Source organism: Gossypium hirsutum, chromosome D06, assembly GCF_007990345.1.
Source record: "Gossypium hirsutum isolate 1008001.06 chromosome D06, Gossypium_hirsutum_v2.1, whole genome shotgun sequence".
NCBI classification, from domain to species: domain Eukaryota; kingdom Viridiplantae; phylum Streptophyta; class Magnoliopsida; order Malvales; family Malvaceae; genus Gossypium; species Gossypium hirsutum.
The window spans coordinates 66,033,861-66,057,932 of NC_053442.1; the positions used below are offsets into that span (position 1 = coordinate 66,033,861).

At 31.8% G+C, this 24,072-nt stretch overlaps 3 protein-coding genes across 4 annotated transcripts; all 3 read left to right on the plus strand.

Annotated features, from left to right (window-relative positions):
• The first annotated feature begins 2,161 nt into the window (after positions 1-2,161).
• Positions 2,162-9,328, plus strand: LOC107960204 (wings apart-like protein 1). Its single transcript, XM_016896494.2, has 13 exons — positions 2,162-2,889; positions 3,734-3,833; positions 4,025-4,364; positions 4,564-4,676; positions 4,888-5,013; positions 5,149-5,242; positions 5,351-5,458; positions 5,543-6,156; positions 6,770-7,011; positions 7,092-7,236; positions 7,818-7,915; positions 8,000-8,081; positions 8,857-9,328. The coding sequence occupies exons 1-13, from the start codon at positions 2,363-2,365 to the stop codon at positions 8,938-8,940; spliced, it is 2,673 nt and encodes an 890-aa protein (XP_016751983.2). The 5' UTR covers positions 2,162-2,362; the 3' UTR covers positions 8,941-9,328.
• A 4,027-nt stretch (positions 9,329-13,355) lies between these two features.
• On the plus strand, positions 13,356-15,059 carry LOC107960202 (polyphenol oxidase, chloroplastic-like). The gene is given in 1 exon segment (NM_001327707.1): positions 13,356-15,059. A coding segment is annotated over 1 exon segment (1,704 nt).
• Positions 15,060-17,724: 2,665 nt separating this feature from the next.
• Positions 17,725-22,518, plus strand: LOC107960203 (protein GID8 homolog). Of its 2 annotated transcripts, XM_016896492.2 has the most exons (8): positions 17,725-17,766; positions 17,892-18,003; positions 20,042-20,201; positions 20,292-20,398; positions 20,585-20,716; positions 20,811-20,967; positions 21,367-21,491; positions 21,816-22,148. In XM_016896492.2, exons 2-7 carry the CDS (start codon positions 17,950-17,952, stop codon positions 21,486-21,488), a joined length of 732 nt encoding a protein of 243 aa, XP_016751981.1. In that variant the 5' UTR covers positions 17,725-17,766; positions 17,892-17,949; the 3' UTR covers positions 21,489-21,491; positions 21,816-22,148. The 2 variants fall into 2 exon arrangements, with proteins under 2 accessions (XP_016751981.1, XP_016751982.1); XM_016896493.2 differs by lacking the exons at positions 17,725-17,766; positions 21,816-22,148 and adding an exon at positions 22,220-22,518 and having other exon boundaries at positions 17,778-18,003.
• Positions 22,519-24,072: the final 1,554 nt, after the last annotated feature.

Below are 24,072 nucleotides of genomic sequence, written 5' to 3' on the forward strand. Positions count from 1 at the left end.
CAAAGTATTTATTACAAAAACCATGCTAAGTCATCTAGGAAGTATATTGTCACAATGAGAACATCTCTTCGTAAGCCATGGCATCTCAAGGGCTTCAGTTTCGTTTCTAGCAAAACCTCTTAAGGCTCTAATGCCTTATTGGGCTAGGCCTTTTAATGACCGACTACTAACAAAACAATGTCCTTTAGGGCCCCAATTCCTCTTAAGGCCTCATTGGACTAGGTTTCGTTTTAGGCATATGCCTTCCAAATGCCCTAATACCATATTTGACTAAGCCTCTTAAGGCTCGTATACTAGGGGTATGCAAAATTCGGGTAAAACCGAAAAAATTTGGTTAATCGACCGAATTTGGTTAATCGGTCGGTTAACCGAATTTTTTCGGTCGGGGTCGGTTAATTATTTTTAAATTTTTCGGTTAACGGTTAATTCGGTTCGAAACCGGTCGGTTAATCGAATTTTTTCGGTTTAATCAAAAAAATTAATAAATAAAATTATAATATATAATTAGGTCCACTATTCACCTAAACCCAATCCAAATCCAAGTATTCAACCCAACTCAATCATAAAAATTACAAATAATTTAATAAATAAAATTTAAATTCTAAAACTAAAACTAAAACTAAAGTCTAAAAGTCTAAAAATAGTTTAATTATGCAGTGATTCAATTCGGTTAATTCGGGTAATTCGTGTAATCCGATTAATTCGGTTAATTTTTAACCAAAAATTAAAAATATATAATTTTCGGTTAACCGACCGAATTAGCCGAAAAAATTTTGGTTCGGTTACTTTTTTTTTGAAAAAATTTCGATTCGGTTAACGGTTAAAAATTTTAAAAAGTCGATTAATTCAGTTAATATTATTTCGGTCGATTAACCAAATGAACATCCCTATTGTATCCTCCATCAAGCGAAGCCTAAAAAAAGCCCTAACTAAAAAGCAACTGCCTAACCCCACTAGGCACAGCCTCCCAAGGCTTTAATACATAACATTACAAGATGTCAAGTAAGATAGGAATACTTCTAAACAACTCATAAAAACTGATTTGTTATTTTTAATTTGATTCTAAATAACGTATTCATAATTAATTATAGTGATAACAACAGTTGTTGAATTTTTTTTTTTATTTTCAAAACAAACTCACAAAATATTTTTTTTATCTGCACCAAACAAATAATAAATAGACCAATTTTTTTTTTTTAAGAATACTTGTTTTGCATAGTAAAACTTATAGAGAATTTTTAAAACAAAAATATCATAATATCATTTTACCCCATCACCAATTAATATAATATTCGATTACTTTCTGAGAATCATGGCTTTAATTCTTCATTCTTTTTTATAATTCTAACTTATTAATGTTAAAAATCTCCATTTTTATCGATAAATTTTCTTAGATGCTAATTGATTGAATATGTCTAATTACTTAATGCTATTTATAACGCTACATTTAAATTTTAATTGATATATAACTTTATTTTACATAAATAAACATTTTTTCTAAAAATAAAATTAACACAAATTTGTCATGTGAAAATTCTTAACTAATAATTATAATTATCACAATTTTTTTCTATATTTTATGTTTAGAGTTCTAAACCAAGTAATAACTAATTAATAATTCTAAATTAAATTATAATTATTTTTAAAATTAATTTAGTAATATGGTGGAAAATAAAGGATAAACTATACTCAAGGTCACTAAACTATTAGTAAGTTTACGTTTTGGTTACTCAATTTTAAAGAGTTACAAAGTAATCATTGAACTGTTCAAAAGTTTTCATTTAAATAATTGAGCTGTTAAAATTGTTACTATATGACATTTTTTGTTCGCGCGAAAACTCTCTTTCCCCTTTTTATCTACAGTTCAATTCTTTTTATGAAACAACTTTAAACATTATGAATTTATGAATCAAAATTTAAATAACTTTATTTTTCGATCTCCAATACTGACCATTAGATCAATTTGGACCCAAAATATATTTTTCTACTCGTTAATGGATATTGATTAACCGTATTGATTGTTGAATCATCGTTAGGAACTCGCTAAATGCTTAACAGTTAAGTGAATTAAATAAAAAAAATTTAAATAGTTTAATAAATTTAATGAAAAATTTCAAATATTTAATGACTATTTTATAATTATTTACTCAAATTGCGGGTAGTTTACTCTAAACTTAAAAGGCTTGATTATTTATGCTCTTTCTCTCTCTCTCTCTCTCTCTCTCACAGTTCACCATCCAAGAAAGGTCTCTTAATTTCAAACTCTTGTACTCGCTAGATTTGTTGGGTTATCAATTATTTGCCAGAAGTACCCTTTTCTTCATTTTCAATGTCAAAGCCTAAATAGCGCCGCCGTCGAACCATGATCGTTAGAACGTACGGTCGCCGCACCCGTGGTTTAACCAGGACTTTCTCCGACTCCGTAAACGACTACGTTTCCGACTCCCCTCCACTCTCTCAAGAAACGGTGCCGTCTGAGGACGTGTATAGTTTCCCTTTCGCCACTCAAGAGTCATCTTCCTTTTGGCCATCATCACAAGAATTCAACGACGACGTTTACAAGGACCGTGTAACGACAGGTTTGGAAGCATCCGACGGTGGTTTCGGTTTCGACGATTTGGGAAACGACGTCGTAGGGAGATCTAAGAAGCAGAAACAAAGCCAGGGTAAGAAAGAGGTTAGGGATTCTTCAATTCCTTGGATTTCGGTCACTTCGTCTTTGATGGAAGCTCAAGAGTACGGGGAAATGATGGAACATGTTGATGAGGTTAATTTCGCGCTCGATGGGTTAAAGAAAGGCCAACCAGTGAGGATCAGAAGAACGAGTCTTTTGTCTTTGCTTTCAGTTTGTAGTACGGCTCAACAAAGGCGACTTTTGAGAACTCATGGGTATGTTTTTAATTCTTGTCCGAGGGGTGTTTTTTTGGGGGGGGGGCAAATTTAGTGATTTGGGCATCTGGGTAATGTTAATTTTGCGGGGATTATTGAAATTTGGATGTAGATTCTAGTATGATTCAAATGGACTAGTGATTTTGGGCATCTGGGAAGTGTTAATTTTGCGATCGATTTTTGAAATTTGAATGTAGATTCTAACATGACTGTTTTTTTTATTCAAATGGACTATTGATTTGGGCATCTGGGTAGTGTTAAATTTTTTATGGATTTTTGGAATTTTGATGTAGATTCTAGTATGATTCAAACGGATTATTTATTTGGGCATCTGGGAAGTGTTAATTTTGCGATGGATTTTTAAATTTCAATCTAGATTCTAGCGTGAAACTGCTTTATTGATTCAAATGGATTAAGGGGCGTTTTTGAGTCGTGGTTTTAGGCTTTTAGGGTTATAGATTAAAAATGTTGGGATGAGTTTGAAAATTTAAATTCCTTTTGGTGGATCTCTACATTCTCTGAAGTAGTGTTTGGTTGGATTTCAGAGTATGAATTTAGTTCAAAATTAGTCTAAGTTGTGTGATAAAACATGTATATGTATGTGTATATATATTAATCTGTTCAGCTTATTTGGCTTTCTGAATTTATACTTTTAAGTTCTTACAGTAGATTTCATTCCCTATCTAAAAGAATGATATAGATAAAAAGATTGAGTGGGTTCTCTGAGTAAATATATATATTTAACCAAGGATATGCATGATGGTTCTATTGTCTTTTGGAGGGTAGAATTACTGTGATTTACTTTGCATTCCTTACTCTGGCATTGCAAATATGTTCATTCCAGGATGGCAAAGACAATAATTGATTCTCTTTTGGGTCTCAACTTTGATGACACCCCATGCAATCTTGCTGCTGTTGCTCTTTTCTATGTCTTGACAATTGATGTAAGTTTTTCAGTTCTTGAAGTTGCAAGAATATATTAGATATCATTTTTGCATCATAAGTTGTAGCTTATATACTTTTTCACTTGTTTGCATCCATTTTTTAAGATCACCTTTTGGATTTAGTTAAATAAAATGTTTGGAACATGTTAATAATAGTATTAATTAAGATCTGTATGAATCTATTATGTCAGGATCAAGATGAGCGTCTCCTAGAATCACCTAGTTGCATTCGATTTCTAATTAAATTGTTGAAGCCAGTCATCCCCACTGCTAAAGAAAACAAAACAGGGAAAGTAGGTTTTAAGCTTTTGGCACTATGCAAGGATGGTGGCATCTCACGAAATACAACTAAATCGTCGGATTCAAGCTCTGCTGAGATTATTTCCAAAGTTGAGGAAATTCTCGTTAGTTACAAGGAAATGAAGTCAAGATGTGGGGATGATAGTGATTTAAGAAGGCCAGAATTAAACCCAAAATGGATAGCTTTGTTGATTTTGGAGAAAGCTTGTTTGTCAAAAATTTCTCTTGAAGGTATTGTACAGAATATCCGGGAGTTTTAAGCATTTATTTATAGATTGCCTTATTGTAACTGTAATGGTAACTTAAACGGTTAAACCAAACACGCTCACTTATATGTACATATAAATACATACTCATCTGACTGGTTACTTTTTTCACTCCTTGCTGATTGCTTTCTTTTCTTGCTTTTTTCACTGTTTTGTTCATTCAGATGCAACTGGCATGGTAAGGAAAACTGGGTGCAATTTGAAGGAAAAACTAAGAGAGCATGGAGGACTTGATGTTGTCTTTGAAGTGGCTTTGGAATGCCATTCTGTTTTGGAGGTGTGATCTTGTATGTTATGTCTCATTTTTGTTCTATTGCATTTCAACTGAAGGAGATTGAGTAATACTGCTTTTAATATTGAGAGAGTCATCTGTTCTCTCTCTTACATGAATCCATTCACTAGGAATTAGCAAATTTTTATGCATATATATATGTTTGACATCATTCATTGTTCATGGTGTATGATATAACGCGATAAATTCTTTGCAGGGTTGGTTGGAGCAGAGTTCATCTTCTCCTCTTATAGAAGATAAAAAAGATGTGCAGAGCTTGGTGCTGCTTTTAAAATGTTTGAAGATCATGGAAAATGCTGCATTCCTCAGTAGCGACAATCAGGTACTCAAGTCTTGATTTTGAGTTGTTTTATATTTTATTTTCTTTTTCAACTTGGTTTGTATAACTTAAAACTGTCATTTATATAAGCTCTTAGAATCTAAATGCCTCACTCCTCCCCCCCCCCTTTGATTGCAGAGTCATCTGTTAGAAATGAAAGGGCAATTGAACTCTCATGGATCTAGAATATCTTTTACAAAGCTTGTTGTAAGTCTAATCAAGATTCTCTCAGGTAACTGGTGGTGCAATTACTACTTTGAAACATCTCTTTTATTTTTGCATCCTCTTTTATCTGTTGAAAGATTTTTGCATTGTGATTTACCTATGTCATTGTTTCCAGGGCTTTATATTAAGAGTTCTTCTGCATCGTCCAGTACTGATAGGGACTGTAGTAGTTCTAAGGAAATGGCTAATGCTGATATTTTTGCTCCAACTGCAGAATATAAAGGTATTAGGCAGTCTGATTAATATCGATAAATATACCTTTCTAGTGGCTGCTACTGGTCTTAATCAATTCTTTTTAACTTTGCAGTGGATAGACGTGATGTTGTCTCCACCAGTTCATCTGAAAAGTCCTCTAGCTTGGATTGGTCCTTCTCTGGAAAGAGCTTCAATGCATCCCAGAATGATCCAGGGCCCTCAACTCGGTGGTTGGGTCATTCTGTGTCTAGTTCCCAAACTGCTACTGCATCTTCAAATGATGGTTGTTTACCAAAGATGAGAGTCCATTCTTCTAGTGGGAAATTAGGAAGTTCATTTGATAGAATACCTGGAACAAGCAATAGATCAGGGACTCTTTGCGAGAGATCTGATGGTACTAAAAATGGCAACCAACAACTTTTAGAGGATAGTCAAGATCCTTTTGCATTTGATGATGATGATTTTGTGCCTTCGAAGTGGGATGTACTATATGGGGAAAAAAAGAAATCCAGAACCAAAAAACATGGGAAACTCGGGCTAAGAAAGAGAGAAATCCAAGATGAGCATCATTTCCAATTTAAAATGAGCCAACAAGAATCAAGTAATGGGGAAATTTGCCAGAGAGAAAATGAAGAATATCATCATTCTAATGCAACTTCTTGTTCTCAAAGTACTGAAGAAGAATATTCCAGTCTTCTGTCAGACTGCCTTCTTGCTGCTGTCAAGGTATTCTTGAATATGTAGTTTACATTTCATCCTACCATTGCAGTGCTTGTTTTTAGCTTCAATGGGTAATCATACTTTATTCTGCTTCTTGAATCATCCAAATGTATTTGTTGGATTGAATTGGCCTGTGTATAATTAAGGTAAAAGCACCATGGAGGCCCTTGTACCAGTAGTTAGATTGTATTTTGCCCCTTCTACTCAAAATCTGGGCAAACTAGTCTCTATACATTAGATTAAAGAGCAAATTGGTCCTATCTGTTAAAAATTTCATCCATTAGTACTAGTAAAAACTGTCGTGGTTGACAGAATGTCTGACATGTGACATGTAACGTGCCACGTGTATCTTATGCTGATGTACAGGGACCAATTTTAACAACAAAAAATGGATGAAACTTTTAACAGAAAAACCAGTTTGTTCTTTGATCTAATGTATAGGGACTAATTTACCCATTTTTTGAGTAGAGGCGGTAAAATGCAGTCTAACTCTTAGTATAAAGGCCTCCATGGTACTTTTATCACAAAACTAAACACGTTGATGTCCTACATGTTTTCTGGTACACTAGTGTATGTGTGTGTTTTCTAATATCAAATAGTGGGGCTGTTATCTTGGCAGGTTTTGATGAACTTAACAAATGACAACCCTCTTGGCTGTCGGCAAATTGCTTCTTCTGGGGCCTTAGAGACCTTGTCTTCATTGATTGCAAGCCACTTCCCTTCATTCTGCTCATATTTACCTCGCATCAATGAAATGGACGAAACTTCAAGTGACATACCTCTTACTGATTCAGAGTTGGATTTCCTCGTAGCAATACTTGGTCTGCTTGTAAACCTAGTGGAGAAAGATGAATACAACAGGTTAGTTTACCTTTTTCATATTCAGTGCAGTGTTTACAAAGCACTGGGACATAACAATTAAGTGCCATGTTTCTATGCAGATCACAGCTTGCAGCAGCTTCTGTTTGTTTACCAAATTCAAAAGGGTCAACAGAGGAGAGTCGCATCTCTGTGATTCCATTGCTATGTGCCATCTTTCTTGCAAACCTTGGAGAAGAGGATGCAGCTGGCGAAGTTCTGTCTTGGGTGAGGACTTCTCTATAAGATAATCTGCCCCCCATCTCTCTTTCCTAGTGGTGTAATTGAGCCAAGCTGAGCCAGAATACTGTTAAGCTTGAGCTCAAGCTTGGCTCAAACTTGATCGAACATATATTTTTAAGCTTGAGCTCGGCTTTAGATATAATTGAGCTACTTGAGCTCGATTAAGTTCATTTACCAATTGTTGTATTGAAGCTCGAGCTTGGCTCGATAATTAAGCTTAGGGTTAATAATACACATATTAAGGGCGATCACATCATTTAATAATATAAAAATATGAAATGCTTGATAAAGCTCGCGAGCTGTTCGAGTCAAGCATTACCAAGCTCAAATTCGGCTTGATCAATAACTTGATTTGCTCGAGCTCGGTTTGATTATTACTGAATCGAGTTTGAACTTTTTCCAAGTTGGACTCGAATAGAGCTTGCGAGTACCAATGTCTCATTTACATCCCTACTCTTTCCTCACTACTCCTCACAACACGGAGCATTATGGTTTTCGTGGTAGTGGACTTTAATATTTTATCATGTTTGACATGCCTTAAATCTTCATTGTATTGTATCATGCAGAATAATGAAGCGGCATTGCTACAAGAAGAGAAAGAAGCTGAGAAGATGATTTTAGAAGCCTACGCAGCTTTACTACTTGCATTTCTTTCTACCGAAAGGTTGGTGTATTCCTTTTTATCTTCCCTGGTGCTCCTTTCGATGTTTTATTGCTGAACTGTTTTTTTTCTACTTTGTATTGGCAGTAAGCGCACACGAAATGCTATTGCTGATTGTCTCCCAAATCGCAGTCTATCAATTTTGGTTCCAGTGTTGGAGAGATTTGTGGTACGTCTTTAATTTTAAAATACCATGAAAATAATGAAATTAGCAGCTACATTATCTGTAGGTTGGCATCATATGAGAGTTGATTGTAACTTATTCATCACGTAGTTAAGGCCAGGAATTTTGAGCTTTTCTTTTTCTCGACATAAGTAGCGAGATATAGCCCTCCAAGGATCCTTCAAAAAACTGAACATACCCATGTTCAATATTCACATCCGAGTCCAACTAACATAGATTTTGGCTATAAGGTTTTGTTAGTTTGTCAAGATCATTTTTGCGTGAATGTACTTGAGAGGTCCCTCTATTATAGGGACCTGATCAGATTAGTGTCTCTACTATTAAATAGATCAGTTTAGTCCTTGTGCTATTAAAAAGAATCAAATAAGGCCAAATTGGAATATAGTTAACATTTACTATTTAAAAAATATCATTTGTTGTTTAACGGAGTTAATATTTTTAAAGTTGTTATGGTTCCGTAAATGATATCTTTTGTTTGGAATTGAATTGCAATTGAAAAAATAATAATTTTCAAGACATTTTTTATACTATAAATGGTAACTTTGTTACAATTTGGACTTATTTGATTCTTTTTAATAGTATAGGGACTAAATTGATCCATTTAATAATAGAGGTACTAATTTGATCCAATCTCTGTCATTTTTGTTACATGGTTTGATAATGCCTTTCCACTGACCTGAAACTATTTACTGGATAACTTTCGGAACGTCTTGATGCAATCTCGTAATCTATTAACACACTTCCAATTCTCGTGATGCAGGCGTTTCATTTTACATTAAACATGATTTCTCCGGAGACTCATAAAGCTGTGAACGAAGTGATCAAGTCGTGTAGGATACCATGAGAGATCTAATGAAAACTTCTGTACAGCCAACGTTCTCCGTTTTAGATTAGTGGCACCACCTGCAGATGAGGACGGGACTTGCCGGAAAACTGTATCGAGCTAAGCTCTCTGTTATAGTGCATTGACCCTTTTGTTTTTGCTTTTACCCCACCCACCATTCTTCTTTTTTCTGTGTTTCTCTTTTCTGATAATATTATTATTATTCTTTTTGTTACCCTATTTCATCTTCTTCAAGCTGGCCTATACACACGTATATGAAAGTGAAAGCATCTTCAATTAGTTTTTCTTTGCCTTGTGTATGTAACGTATATATATAGTCCATATATATATATAGTGCTAAACTGTGTGCTTCTAGATTTTGTTGATATTTAGATCTGTTTATGCTGCAGATGATTTCTTTTGACTCGTATTGGCTTGGACAATGAAAGTTTTACCTTGAATTATATCGGTTTGATCTAAGGACTTTATTTAAATTTAATTATAAAAGGTTAAATCTCTACTTGGGGTCTGAAGTTGATAGGGATTTGAACTCTTTTTTTTGTACTTATATTTGTTTTCACATTTGAGTTTGAATTTCTTTTTGTGTTTAAATTAGTTCTTGAACTTGATATTGTTTTTATATTGGAGCGTGAACTTGGTAATTATTCATACATTGGGGCATGTAAGGTTTTCATGGAAATACCACAAATTAATTTGGACAGATTAAGTCTCAATACGGAAATAATTGTCAAGTTCAGAGTTTAATTTGACTAATTTACCTATATAAATAATGAAAAGACCATTCGGTCGAGATATTCGTAGTTTATACAATGTTACTTTTCACCAATGCGGTTTAATTCAATTGAGAAATTATTGAAATTTCATTCTTTTTATAAAATAGTAAATATTATTATGATTTTTGAGAATATTTGTTATTTTATAATTTTATAAAATCTAGAAAAATACATTTAATGAAAATTCGTGGGTGTGCCATAATTTATTATATATTTATATTATCATTTTAATTCACTAATTGAACACTAACTGAAAAATTACCAAATGATTAAAATTTTAAAACAGACGTCTTGTATTAAAAAGTAAAAAATTTCTCTATTCTCTCTTAATTTTAAAATTGAGCAAATTGATTTTTTTTATTTAAAATAGAGCAATTTAATACTTGTCAATTTTAAAAGTGAGCAACTAATGACACTTAATCATAAAGTTAATATTTTCATCAATTTTACATGATTTTGATTGCTATAATAACAAATTTAGCACTTAAAGTTTACACATTTTGTCAATTTGGTCTTAATTCAATTAGTTTATCCCACATTATGTGTAAATGTTGAGGCCGAATTTGTTGAACTTTTTAGAATTAAGGCCAAAATGACAAAATATGTAAATATCGAATGCTAAATTTATTATTTTACCATTCAAAATTAGGTACAATTGACAAAAGACATTAACGCTAGTTGCTCACTTTCAAAATTAACAATTACTAATTATTGTAATTTTTTTGAGACGGACCAATTTGCTCGATTTTGAAATTGAAAGGGATTGGAGAGGTCTTTTTTATTGGGGTTAAATCGCTATTTAGGGCTTAAACTTGGCAACAACTCCTACATTTGAGCTTGAACTTTTTTTTGTTGTTCAAGTTAATCCTTGAGCGTGATAATTATTCCCACGTTACAAACTGAACTAGGCAATTGTTCCCACATTGGGCCTTGAACCTTTTTTTTGTCCAAGTTAATCTTTGAACTAGACAAATGTTCCCATATTAAAACTTAAACTTGACAATTGTTCCTGACAACATTGGCAATGAACTTCAATTAAAAACAATGTCAAAGGTCCCTAAAAGACCCTTCAATATTAATGATGCACAAAACCAATCCTCCAACACTAAATTTGGCCCGACCTCCTTCGGAACTTCCTGAAAATGAAATGTCACAAAAACAAAACTAAATGAAACAACTGAGAAAAACACTAAAATGCTACTACTACTAACACCATTATTGCTTTTAAAGAAAGTAGAGCAGACTATTATCACCACCACCACTTTCAAAGAAAGCAGAACGATTTTTTATTTACACATACTTCCGCTCGATAGCCCTAGACGAAAGGGGGTTAGCAAGGGCCTTGCCCCACTCCCGAATGGGAAATTGCTTCTTTAGATTTATAAAATTTAAAGTTAATATATGGTAAAATTATAGTTTGGCCCCCCAAAATATTAAAATTTCAATTTAATCATTTTGAAAACCATAAAGATATAAACAATCCAAGGATGAAATTGCCAAAAATAGAGAAGAACCAAAAGAAACTTTCAAAGAAGAATGAAGAGAAAAATAATAAAGAAAATCTATGATTTTTAAAAAAAACGAAAATGCTTTGGGTTACGCCAAACTGATGTATCCCTTATAATGGTAATAACAATGACCACTTCCCTTTTACCCAATTGAGTTATACAATCAACTAAATCACATTACATCTTGTTTAATCAAATCCAAATTTTCAATTAATTATCATGTATAAAAATATTTTCATATTTAATATTTTTAGAAATTTACAAGTAATTTTAAATTTTGCCCTCGTTTTTTTTTTGAAGTTAAATTTAGTTACTAATCTTTCAAAACGAGTGAAATTGTTTATAAGAGAAAATACTGACTAACTATGCTAGCGTGACAACTCAATGGTAATATATGTATACTTCATGCTGAAATAACCCTATTTGTCTTATATGTTACGTCAAAAAAATGATTATAAAAATAAAAAAATATTCAAAAATAAATTATAAAAAGTTCATAAAAATTAGCATGAAGTACACGTCAATTGTTATGCGAGCTGTAATTTTTTAAAATTTAATGTTTTAGTCAGTATTTTCATTAAAAAAATGATCAAATTTGACTTTTATTTAAAGGTTAAGGGCCGAATTTTGCTTAAATAATAATAATATGAATTTCTATTAAATACAAATAACCAAATAAAATTGGGAAATTCCATTTGATATACGAAATGTTCAAATTTATACAATAAGAAAAGTAGTAAGTGTTAGTAGTTACCAATTAGCTAACTCCTACAATAAGAAAAGTACTAACTTCTCATTCTCATCATTGTCAAACTATGAAATTTGATTGTGTAACACTATTTCTATAATTCCAATTCAAAGAAAAAAAAAATTATAGGTCTAATTATTGTTTTAGTCCTTTATTATGTTGAAACTTGAGATTTAATCTCTCTATATTAGTAATTTAATCCCTTTACTTCTGTAATGTTCTTAATAGGTCTAGATTGATTAGTTGCCTTTTTTGGTAAGAAAAACAACCTTTTAAGTATTCTTTTGGCAAATAAATTTAGGTTTACATGCAAAATGGACCTCAAATTTATGGCTTTCTCACTTAGGTGCTTGAAGTTATTTTTTAATATTATGTTGGAAGTTGAGATTTAGTCCCTCTGTGTTAATAATTTGATCCCTCTACTTTTATAATGTTGGTAGTGGATCCAAACTGATAACAGTATTAGTTGTTGTTAGAGTGATTACGTAGATTTTTTTTTATAAGAAAAATAGCCTTTTTAAGGATTCTATTGTCAAATAAATTTAGGTTTAAATGCAAAAATAGTAACTAAAGTTTTTTTTTGTCAAAATAGTACCTAAAGCATCAATTTCGTCGCATTTTACCTCAGAAAATGATACCAGTTAATAAGATTATGGCATGTGAGATGTTCTTATTGGATATCATACACTTTTTGGGTAAAACGAGACGAAATTGATAGCTTAGGTATCACTTGACAAAAAAAAAAAAAGAAGATACATAAGTGGAAAAGTTGGTGTAGTTTGGGAGGTAAATTTGTAGTTAAGCCGTAAATAAATTATTGGTTGAACATGATTAATTGGATTTTCATACGGCCCTGATTGTATCATTGAATAATAAAATTAAAATTAAAAAAAAAAGAAATTTCACTCCATGGTGTTTTCAATTTGGACCTACTAATAACATTACAAAAATAGAGGACCAAATTCAAGGGAGAAGCTAGAAATTTAATTTGAGGGTCCAGAATTAAGTTATAAATTTTGATAAGAGTTAAAATGTAATTTCACAATTGTATTAGCTAATATCTTTTTAATTTTTTAAAGGATTGAATAAAAATATTATAATTTTAGGGGGCTAAAGTGCAATTTCACCATACTAATTTATGATTTTATATATTTTAAATGGTTAAAAAGTATTTTTTTTTCAACTTTTTGGGGCCAAGCCCCTGCCTCCCCGCTCCCGCCACCCTTGACCAAATTCTACCAAATCAAAGGAAAATAATAAATAAAACTTTACTTCCAATATAGTATAAGGACTAAAAATGTAATTAGACCAAAACGTTGAAGCAAAATTCGTTTATAAAAAGCCATGCAACGTTGATCAATCACCATAGTGCTCAAATCCAAAACAATGGCTACCATTTACCCATCCATTACCTCTTCGTTCCTTCCAAAAAAATCAAAATTTTCTATAATTAAAAACCCTAAATTCAAAAACCCTAAATCAATTCCCTGCAAAGCCATTAATGGTGAACAAGAACACCCTAAGCACAAGTTTGATCGAAGGGACGTTCTCATTGGCCTTGGAGGCCTTTATTATGGAGCAGCTAGCCTTAACGATGCAATGGCGGCCCCGATATCTGCCCCAGAGATGGAAAAATGTGGTCGTGCCGATGTACCCGAAGGTGTCCAGACGACCGATTGTTGCCCACCGGTGTCAAAAAGGATCTTAGATTTTAAACCGCCATTTTCAAATTCACCAGTACGAGTCCGGCCGGCGGCGCATTTAGTCGATGATGAATATATAAGGAAATATTCTAAGGCGATTGAGCTTATGAAAGCTCTTCCACATGATGATCCACGTAGTTTCATGCAACAAGCTAATGTTCATTGTGCTTATTGTGAAGGAGCTTATGATCAAGTAGGGTTTCCAAATCTTGAACTTCAAGTTCATAATTCATGGCTTTTTTTCCCTTTTCATCGATATTATTTATATTTTTTCGAGAGGATTTTAGGCCATTTGATTGATGACCCGACTTTCGGTTTGCCGTTCTGGAACTGGGATTCTCCTGCCGGTATGCGGATGCCTGATATGTTTATGGATACTAACTCATCTCTTTATGATAAGTTTCGTAACTCGAGGCATTACCCGCCAACAATGGTGGATTTGGATTATAACGGTGAGGACGAACACGAAACGAAAATGAACAAAGATCAAGTGAAAAGCAACCTAAGGATTATGTATAGGCAAATGGTTTCAAATGCTAAAACCCCTAGACTTTTCCTCGGTGGACCATTTCGAGCTGGTGATGAACCATATCAAGGTTCGGGTTCTATCGAAAATGTTCCGCATGGACCTGTTCATGTATGGTGCGGCGACGATAAACAACCCAACGGTGAAGATATGGGAACTTTTTATTCAGCTGCGAGAGACCCCATTTTTTACGCTCATCATTCGAACGTTGATCGAATGTGGAGTGTTTGGAAAACCATAGAAAATATCAATAGAAAAGATTTCGATGATCCGGATTGGCTTAATGCATCGTTTCTTTTCTACGATGAAAACGCGAATCTGGTTCGTGTTAAAGTTCGTGATTGTCTTGACCATCGAAACTTAGGTTATGTCTATCAATTTGTTGATCTTCCATGGCTGAAAGAGAAGCCAACACCACGAAAGCTAACAAAGAAGAACAAAGCCCCGCCGCCGCCTGTTTCGAGCACGGAATTCGTTTTGGATAAACCCGTGAGGGTGAACGTCGAAAGGCCGAGGAAATCGAGGAGCAAAACTGAAAAGGAAGAGAAAGAGGAGATATTGGTGATTGACATTGAGTTGAAGGGAGATTTGTTTGTCAAATTCGACGTTTACGTGAACGACGAGGATGATGCAGGTTCGAACATTGGGTCTGAAAATACCGAGTTCGCAGGGAGCTATGTTAATGTCCCAAATAAACATAAACAAGGGAAGACATTGAAGACATGTTTGAGATTAGGATTAACAGATTTGTTGGAAGATTTAGGGGCAGATGATGATGATGGTATTGTGGTGACTTTGGTGCCTAAATATGGAAAGGGTAACATCAAGATTAGTGGCATCAAGATTGAGTTTGATAATTAAATTAATTAATAATTATGGGGTTCAATTATTCTTGGTTGGTTTGGGAAAATCTTTGAAATTTTCTAGAGAAAATTTCTTGACTTTTCAACTTCCAAGATTGTTGGTATTATATTTATTTTCAACTCCTCATTTATATAATGTATTTGAATTATATAAATTATTTTTATATAATTAAAAATGAAACACTATTCTTTAAAATAATTTTTTAAATTTTATTTATTTAAAATTATTAAAAATAATAATAATTATCCACCTATAGGTCTTAGACTTTGTAATTAATATATAATCTAATTCAAACACAATATTTTCCTTTAATATAAATACAATCTATTTATGAATTGAGAACATCGATATTATCTGATCAAGCGGCGAACCTAGTAATTTTATTTAAGGATTGAGATAAAATCATAAAAATTTTATGTTTAAATTAAATTATTTTAAGATGGGTAAATTACTTTCATTTGATCGAAGGCTAAAAACTAAAAATGTTTGGATTAAATGTTTTGAATTTGGGGGGGGGGGGCTAAATAAGAATTTTTCCCATTTAGGCAGCCCCTGATCTGATTGGTCGATAAAAGCAAGCTACGATAGAATTTTGTAAGCTTCAAATACTCTTGTTGTTGTATTTATATTATTTTTAGGTCAATTTTTGTTCTTAGTCCCTATACTATTTGCGAATTATAAATTTAGTTTTTATACTTTAATTTGATAATTTTAATCTCTATACATTTCTAATTTTAAAATTTCAATACGGACTCTAACGACAACAGTTAAGCCCGTTAGGTTAAATTATGCTATTAGCCCCATAAGTTGTGGATTTAGCCATTGCTCTCCGATTTGATTATTTTTAGTCCATATCCTATGTTTTTTAAATTTTGAAATTTCAATTTTGACTCAAATGATAGAAGTTAAATCCACTAATTAAAACAATTGTTGCACACACGTTAGTGAAATAAACAGTAATGTAAGATAATTATTTAAATCACAAGATCGAACCTGAACAATATAGATATATATATAAGATCTGGAAAACAGAAATTGGAAATAAAAAGTGGATCGAAATTTTATACTCGTAGGTAGGTAGGTTGAAAAATCGACTGGTAATTGAGGCTTGTTTCTACAATTTCCTTAAGACAAATTTGGCCGCTCCTTTGATGCTGGAGAAACATTGGTTGACTGTCTCCCATGATACAACAACAAGATGAGCATGATGAAGATGAATTTTTAAGTAAAAATAAAAAGGCTCAGTTAAAATTACGATCTACTTGAATTTGACTTGTTGGATAACTCGAGCTACTTGAATTAGGACATGACTTGACAATAATCGAAACAAATTTTAATTTATTAGGCAAAGGTGAATATCTAAGAGTGAGTGGGAGTGAGCAAAAATTGTTTCAAGTCAGTTTATTAGGCAAAGGTGAATATATTATTTTTAAATACATTCATAAAAATAAATATATATAATAAATACATTTTTAACCAAAACCCAAATTCAAATAAAACTCAATACAATTTAATTGATTTAATCGACTGAATTGACTTTGTTAAGTTGATTCAGTTAGGTCAAATATGATCAAAATAGATCAATTAATGGTAAAAGTACCATGAAAGCCTTGTGCTAGGAGTTGGATTGTATTGTGTTCCATTTACTCAAAAAATTGGCAAATTAGTCAATATACGTTAGATCAAAGAGCAAACTGATCTTTTGCGTTAAATAATTCATCCATTTCTACTGTTAAAAATTGGTCTTTATACATGAACATGTGGTACACATAGCACACCGTGTGTAATTGTCTGGTTATTTTGTCAGCCACGCCAATTTTTAACTGTGGAAATTGATGAAATTTTTATTAGAACAGTTTGCTTTTTAATCTATCCTACAGGGACTAATTTACCATTTCTTAAGTAAAAAGCGAAAAATGAATATGACTCCTAGTACATAAGTCTCCATGTTACTTTACCATCAATTAAATTATGAAATTAACTGATTAATCTTTGGGTTAGAAAAGAAAAAAACACCCAAACAAAGATGTTCATGGGTTGAGCCAGCCTAGGTTTGAACTGAGTTTAAACATGATATAAACCTATTTTATGCTTGTTCAAGCCTGACTTGGCCTGAAATATAATCTAAAGTTTTGCCAAAATCTGTCCTAATTTGTAAATAGCTAATCCAAGCTCATTTTAGATCTGCTCATTTTTTATTTTAAAAAATAATTAATTTAATTTAATATTTTTATATATTTTTTCCATGGATTAAAATTTTATAAATAGTTATCTTAGTATTTTCTAATATTACATTATAACATTATATATTTCTATAGATTTAACTTTTATATGTTATAAATTATATAATATATATAAAACTTAACATATTATATTTATAAACATATAAAACGGGCTAGCTAAGCTCATGCCTTAATTATTTGAGCTTAACTCATATTTAAAATAAATCTATTTTTTTTCAAACTTATTTTTCGAGTCTAATACTTTTACTCAAATACTTTCAAATTTTAGGATAGCCTTCACTCTTCAACGGGTAACCCGGCCTATAAATAGTTTATTCCCAAAACCTCACGTTTCAACAATGTCGGTTCAGGCCCATCAACCTATAAACTAATCCAACCCATTTAATTTGATACATAGTTTTGCATACAAAATCCGTTATAATTTTAGGTTTTTTTTTTCCTTCTAAAGCCAGCTCTCTAAGGTAATCTGTTTTCAAAATTCCAGCGAATTTATGATTCTTTTTCATTTTCTCCCCTTTGGTTCCATGGAATTTGGAGATTAAAACTTGGAATCTTTTTTAAAAAAATTGGGTCTTTTTTTTGGCAGGGATTTTCTTTTTTTCTTGTTTGGGAAATCAAATGGGAGTGAAGGTGTTGTTGCACTGATGTCACTGTTTTGGGTTATGATTCCTCAACTAGCTGAAATTCAAGAACAAATGGTATCTTTCTTTCTTTCTGTTTTTGTTTATTAATTTTGATTTGATAATTATGGATAATTTGATCAATATTTTTACTCTTGTTTTAAGAATTTGAAGTTGTTTTAGTTCATATATATATATATTAGAAGTTAGCTATGCCCTATATGATAAATTTTTTTTCTATTAGCTGAAATCCAAGAACAAATGGTTTCTTTCTTTCTTTCTGTTTTTGTTTATTAATTTTGATTTGATAATTATGGACAATTTGATCAAATTTTTTTACTCTTGTTTTAAGAATTTGAAGTTGTTTTAGTTCATATATAAAATTAGAAGTTAGCTATGCCCTTATGTCAAGAAATTTTTTTTTCTATTAGCTGAAATTCAAGAACAAATGATATATTTTCTTTCTGTTTTTGTTTATTAATTTTGATTTGATAACTGTGGATAATTTGATCAATCTTTTTACTCTTGTTTTAAGAATTTGAAGTTGTTTTAGTTCATATATAAAATTAGAAGTTAGCTGTGCTCATAGGCCATATGTAAAGAATTTTTTTTTCTATTAGCTGAAATCCAAGAACAAATGGTATCTTTCTTTCTTTCTGTTTTTGTTTATTAATTTTGATTTGATAATTATGGATAATTTGGTCAATTTATTTACTCTTGTTTTAAGAATTTGAAGTTGTTTTAGTTCATATATATAGATTAGAAGTTAGCTATGCCCTTATGTAAGAAATTTTTTTTCTATTAGCTGAAATCCAAGAACAAATGGTATCTATATAGATTAGAAGTTGTTATTTGAAGTTGTTTTAGTTCATACATATAGATTAGAAGTTAGCTATGCCTTTATATAAGAAATTTTTTTTCTATTAGCTGAAATCCAAGAACAAATGGTATCTTTCTTTCTTTCTGTTTTTGTTTATTAATTTTGATTTGATAATTGTGGATAATTTGATCAATTGTTTTACTCTTGTTTTAAGAATTTGAAATTGTTTTAGTTCATATATAAATTAGAAGTTAGCTATGCCCATATATAAAGAAATTCTTTTTTCTATTAGCTGAAATCCAAGAACAAATGGTATCTTTCTTTCTGTTTTTGTTTATTAATTTTGATTTGATAATTGTGGATAATTTGATCAATCTTTTTACTCTTGTTTTAAGAATTTGAAGTTGTTTTTGTTCATTTATAAAGTTAGAAGTTAGCGGTGCTCATAGGCCATATGTAAAGATTTTTTTGTATATTAGATTTGTTAAAGCATATTATGTTGATAATGTGAAGGTAAAAGAGTGGTTCGAGAACCGACTTTACCCTCAAAGTTTTGTCCCGACACAGAAGACAGCTTAGGGGTGTCTCTTTAAAGTCACTAAAGTATGTACTTTTTCTCTCCAGTGGCTTTAAGAGGCATCCTTAGGTTCTATTTAGGGTTAGGGAATAAAAGGCGGTGAGGGTGTGTTAGTTCTTTGGCAGCATCCAAAGGGGACAATTCTTTTGTGTTATCAAAAGGGATGACGCCAAGAGGTCAGGCAGGGGCCCTGGCTCCCCCAAGTGGCAAAATATCATTTAAAAATCTAAAATTATAAGTTCATGTAATGGTAAAATTTCATTTTGGACCTTCGTGATGATAAAATATCAGTTTAATCTCTTTAAAAATTATAAAATAATGAGCAATGATAAAATTGTACTTTGATCCCCTTAAAAAGTTGATAATTTAATTTTGGCCCCTTAAAAGTAAGTTTTTGGCTTTGTCCTTGGTTATCAGCACGATATGCTCTAACAATATCGAACCAATGAAATCTTTAATCTTGATGAGGTAAAATTTCAATCTAAGTTATTCTTGTTTTCATTTTTTCTGCTTTCTTTTCGTTGAAGTTTGCTAAGAAACACAATAGATTTCCTTTTAATGGAATATCGAAGGCATTGGAGGATTAGTTTATGCATTTCCTTTCGTTGAAGCATGCATGAAAAACATAATAGATTTCCTTTCGATGGAATATCAAAGCCATCGGAGGATTAGTTCGTAGGATGAAGTTTTTTTTATGTTTTGAATTGTTTTCTTGTTAGGCTTCCTCCAAGAAAGTGATTATGAGGGAAGAGTGGGAAAAGAGATTGAATCATATTAGAATAAGGAAAGAAGACATGAATAAATTGGTGATGAACTTTCTTGTTACTGAGGGATATGCCGAAGCTGTGGCAAAATTCCGGATGGAAACGGGAACCGAACGTATCCTACAAAGAAAACAAATGCTTACTCTTGTGCTTTACTTACTATGTTCTTAAAGTAGGAAGTTTTGTTTTCCTTATTGTGGATTAGCTGATATGGATGTTGCAATGATCATGGATCGTATGGCTGTTAAAGAGGCAGTACAATGTGGAAACGTTGAGGATGCGATTGAGAAAGTTAATGATCTAAATCCCGAGGTAAGATGTTTGATTACAATATCAATGTGTTAGACTAAATATGAACTTGTAGAAATTGACCGCTTCAATTTGAAATGACGGTCCCACCTTTAATGGTGCTGTAAAGGAAAAAATAATGGCATTCTATTCTTTTGAAACTGTCTACACTTTTTAAAATTCATGTTCATTTTGGGTTTTTTTGGTCAGATATTGGATACAAATCCGGAACTCTTTTTCCATCTTCAACAGCAGAGATTGATAGAACTGATTCGGAATGAAAAAATAGAAGAAGCCTTGGAGTTTGCTCAAGAGGAGCTAGCACCTAGGGGAGAAGAAAATGTAACCTCTTATTTTACTTCATGTTTTGTACGTATAACTGAATTAATCGGTTTTAGATAATACTCAGATCTAAGATGACGATTTTCTACTGCAGCAAAGCTTTTTAGAAGAGTTGGAGAGGACCGTTTCACTCTTGGTTTTCAAAGACGTTTCGAACTGTCCCGTAAGAGAGCTTTTGGATATTTCACAGCGCCTTAAGACAGCAAACGAGGTCAATGCAGCCATTCTTACTAGCCAGAGTCATGAAAAAGGTTTGAATACTATCAATAACATTCGTTCTTTATCATTGGAGATTGTTCGTAAGTTAGTATACCTTCTTGCCTTGGCCCAGAACACCATTTTGGCAAGTTACTTGTTCAACAAGTAAAAAAAATGCAAATATATTCTCCGTAGCATTGTGCTAGATATTGTTTATGCTTTTAGTGGTAAGTAGCAACGACTGTGCAGCTCCGGTGCCTTATTGATCTGTTCATCTTTCAACTGAATAGGGTCGTATTATTAAATTGAATATAGTGCCTAAGTTCAAAAAGGATCGGCGATTTCCCTTCTATGATGATTTTTTTTTTATTCTAACCATTTTTACTCGTGTACATATTGATACTTGCATGTCTTGGTTTGATTTAAAACTCGAGACTATTTCTTCTCTTCAGACCCAAAGCTTCATAGCTTGCTAAAGATGCTGATATGGGCACAAAATCAACTAGACGAAAAAGCTACTTATCCTCGGATAAAAGATTTTTTGAAAGCCACACTTGAAAATCCCGCTGTTTGAAAGGTTAGCAAAATCATTATAACCTCTTCATTGTGATTATAGCTCCAAATTTATTGGATGTCATTGATTAAGACATGGTTTCTTTTAGAAGAATTAGTTGCCTTTGTTCATAGGTGAAGTCAAGTGCCCCTTTGTATATTTGATGATCATGCATTTTCTCATAGGGATTCCATTGAACATTTTTTTAAGCAAAAAAAAAAAAAGGTTAATCAATTTAAAATATTACTGGAAATTTGTTTTTAATTACGTTGACTGGTGTCTGGCATGTATATAATGTAATATATATATGTGTGTATATATATTTGTCTGAAATGCTGTTTTTGACAGATAGTTATTTGGCCTGTCTATGGAAAAAAGATTGAAACAGTAGGGAATGGAGTTTTGTAATAATATTTTTTTGGGTAAACTACACCCAAGGTCACTAAACTATTAGGAAGTTTATATTTTGGTCACTCAACTTCAAAAAGTTACAAAATGGTTGCTGAATTATTCGAAAGGGTTTTTTGTTCATAGGTAAAGTCAAGTGCCCCTTTGTATGTTTGATGCCTTTGTATGTTTGATGATCATGCAATTTTTGCCCTCGAGTAGGGATTCCATTTAACATTTTTAAGGAAAAAAAAGCTTAATCAATTGAAGTTATTACTGGAATTTTGTTTTTAATTACGTTGACTGATGTCTGGCATGTATATAATATATACATATATATTTGTCTCAAATTTTGTTTTTGACAGATAGTTATTTGGCCTGTCTGTGGAGAAAGATTGAAACAGTAGAAAATGGAGTTTTGTAATAATAATTTTCTTTTTAAAAAAATATGGGAAAGTTGAAGGCATGTCGGATTGGGACCAAACTGACAGTCAAATGATTTGTGTCTGGTTTTAATGTAAAGATGGGGCCTGGGGGGATGGATGGGCATGAGATTTTAAACTATTAGCACCAACATGTGAACCCACACATGGATAACATGCAAGCAATTGCAAAGTAAAATTTTAAAAAAAATCTAAGCAATAAATAAAAGGTAAAAATAAAATATTTATGTAATTTTGATTCCATGGACTCTGGATTTTCTTAAAAATGAATTAGTTTTATATCTAATTAATTTGAGTTTTAAATATATATATTAGTTTAGATCAGTTCTGAGTTGAAATTATTTCGAGTTTTAATCAATTGAGTTTGAATTTTGAATTTTTTAGATCAAGTTATAATAATTTAGGGTTTTGATTCTTTTAAATTCATGACATTTTAAATTACTTATTAAATTTAGGGTTATTTTTATTTGAACTGTTTCGAGTTTGAATCGATTTCATATTCGAATAAAGAATACCATACAATAATTTAGAGAGACAGTGCTTGATCTCTCCATGGATTTGCAGGAACATTCTTATTCTTGCCTTCAAAATTCAAGTTTCCCCACACAACAATTTAAGTTTGGCTTTAATAAAAATTGACTTTTGATCAGCTTTTGCTGAATTTTTAAGTTCAACTTCAGATTATACCATCTAATTATTTGTCCAAGTTTGATAAAAATATTAAGCTCAGAAAGAAATTATATGTCTAAAATATAAAACGGATCAAACTTAATTAGAATTGTTCATGAGTCGGGTTGAGTTGGTTTTTGGTAAAATTTTAGGTCCAACTGACATGCTCGGGCTCGACTTGAAAATTTGACTTAAATTTTTGTCCAAGCCTGACCCAGATTATATATGTTAAACTTGGACTCAGACCAACCTAGTACGTATTAAAGCTTATAGTATCGACACGATAGGGAAGGTATCAATGCTTGCTACAAAGTATTGATATGTTGGGGAGGATAGTGATATTCAGGCAATTTTTCTTTAATTTTTAAAACATCGAACCTTAAAACGGTGTTGATATCAGGCAGGGTATCAATACTTTTGTGAAAAGTATCGGTACTTTGTTAAGATATCCAGGTCGGACTCAGGTAATTTACTTGAGGTCTGACCTGTTTAGAAAATGGATCTCGTTTTTTGTCCAAGCCCATATTTTAGACTTATATTTTTATCCAGAACCCTCCCAATTTTATATTATGTTATTTTTATATATTATATAATTTATAACACATAAAAATAAATCTATATATAAAAATTATAATGTAAACATTAAGAATGCTAAGATGACTATATATACAATTTTATTAAATAAAAATATATAAAATTAAAATAATATAAATGCATTTTATGGACGGACCTAGAATAAGCGGGTTCGGACAAAATTTTAGACTCATATTTCGGACTGGACTTGAACAAGCATAAATGTGCTAATATTTGACCCAAATTCGACCTAGCCCATAAACACTTCTACTATTCAGCCTTGTTCAATTTTAGAGTTAAATTGTATTGGATTTTTATGCTGGAGTAAAATATTTCCCAAAGTTATTTTATTTATTTGCAAAAATCAAACTCAATACCTTATTTAGAGAAAATTGAACTTATTATCACTCAACCAAAATTATTCATATTTCTATACGTTAAATGAATATATTATTTTTTTGGTTGAGTGATAATAAAATATATCTTAAATTTATTTTTTAAAATACATTTTAATTTCACTAACAGTATTAAAA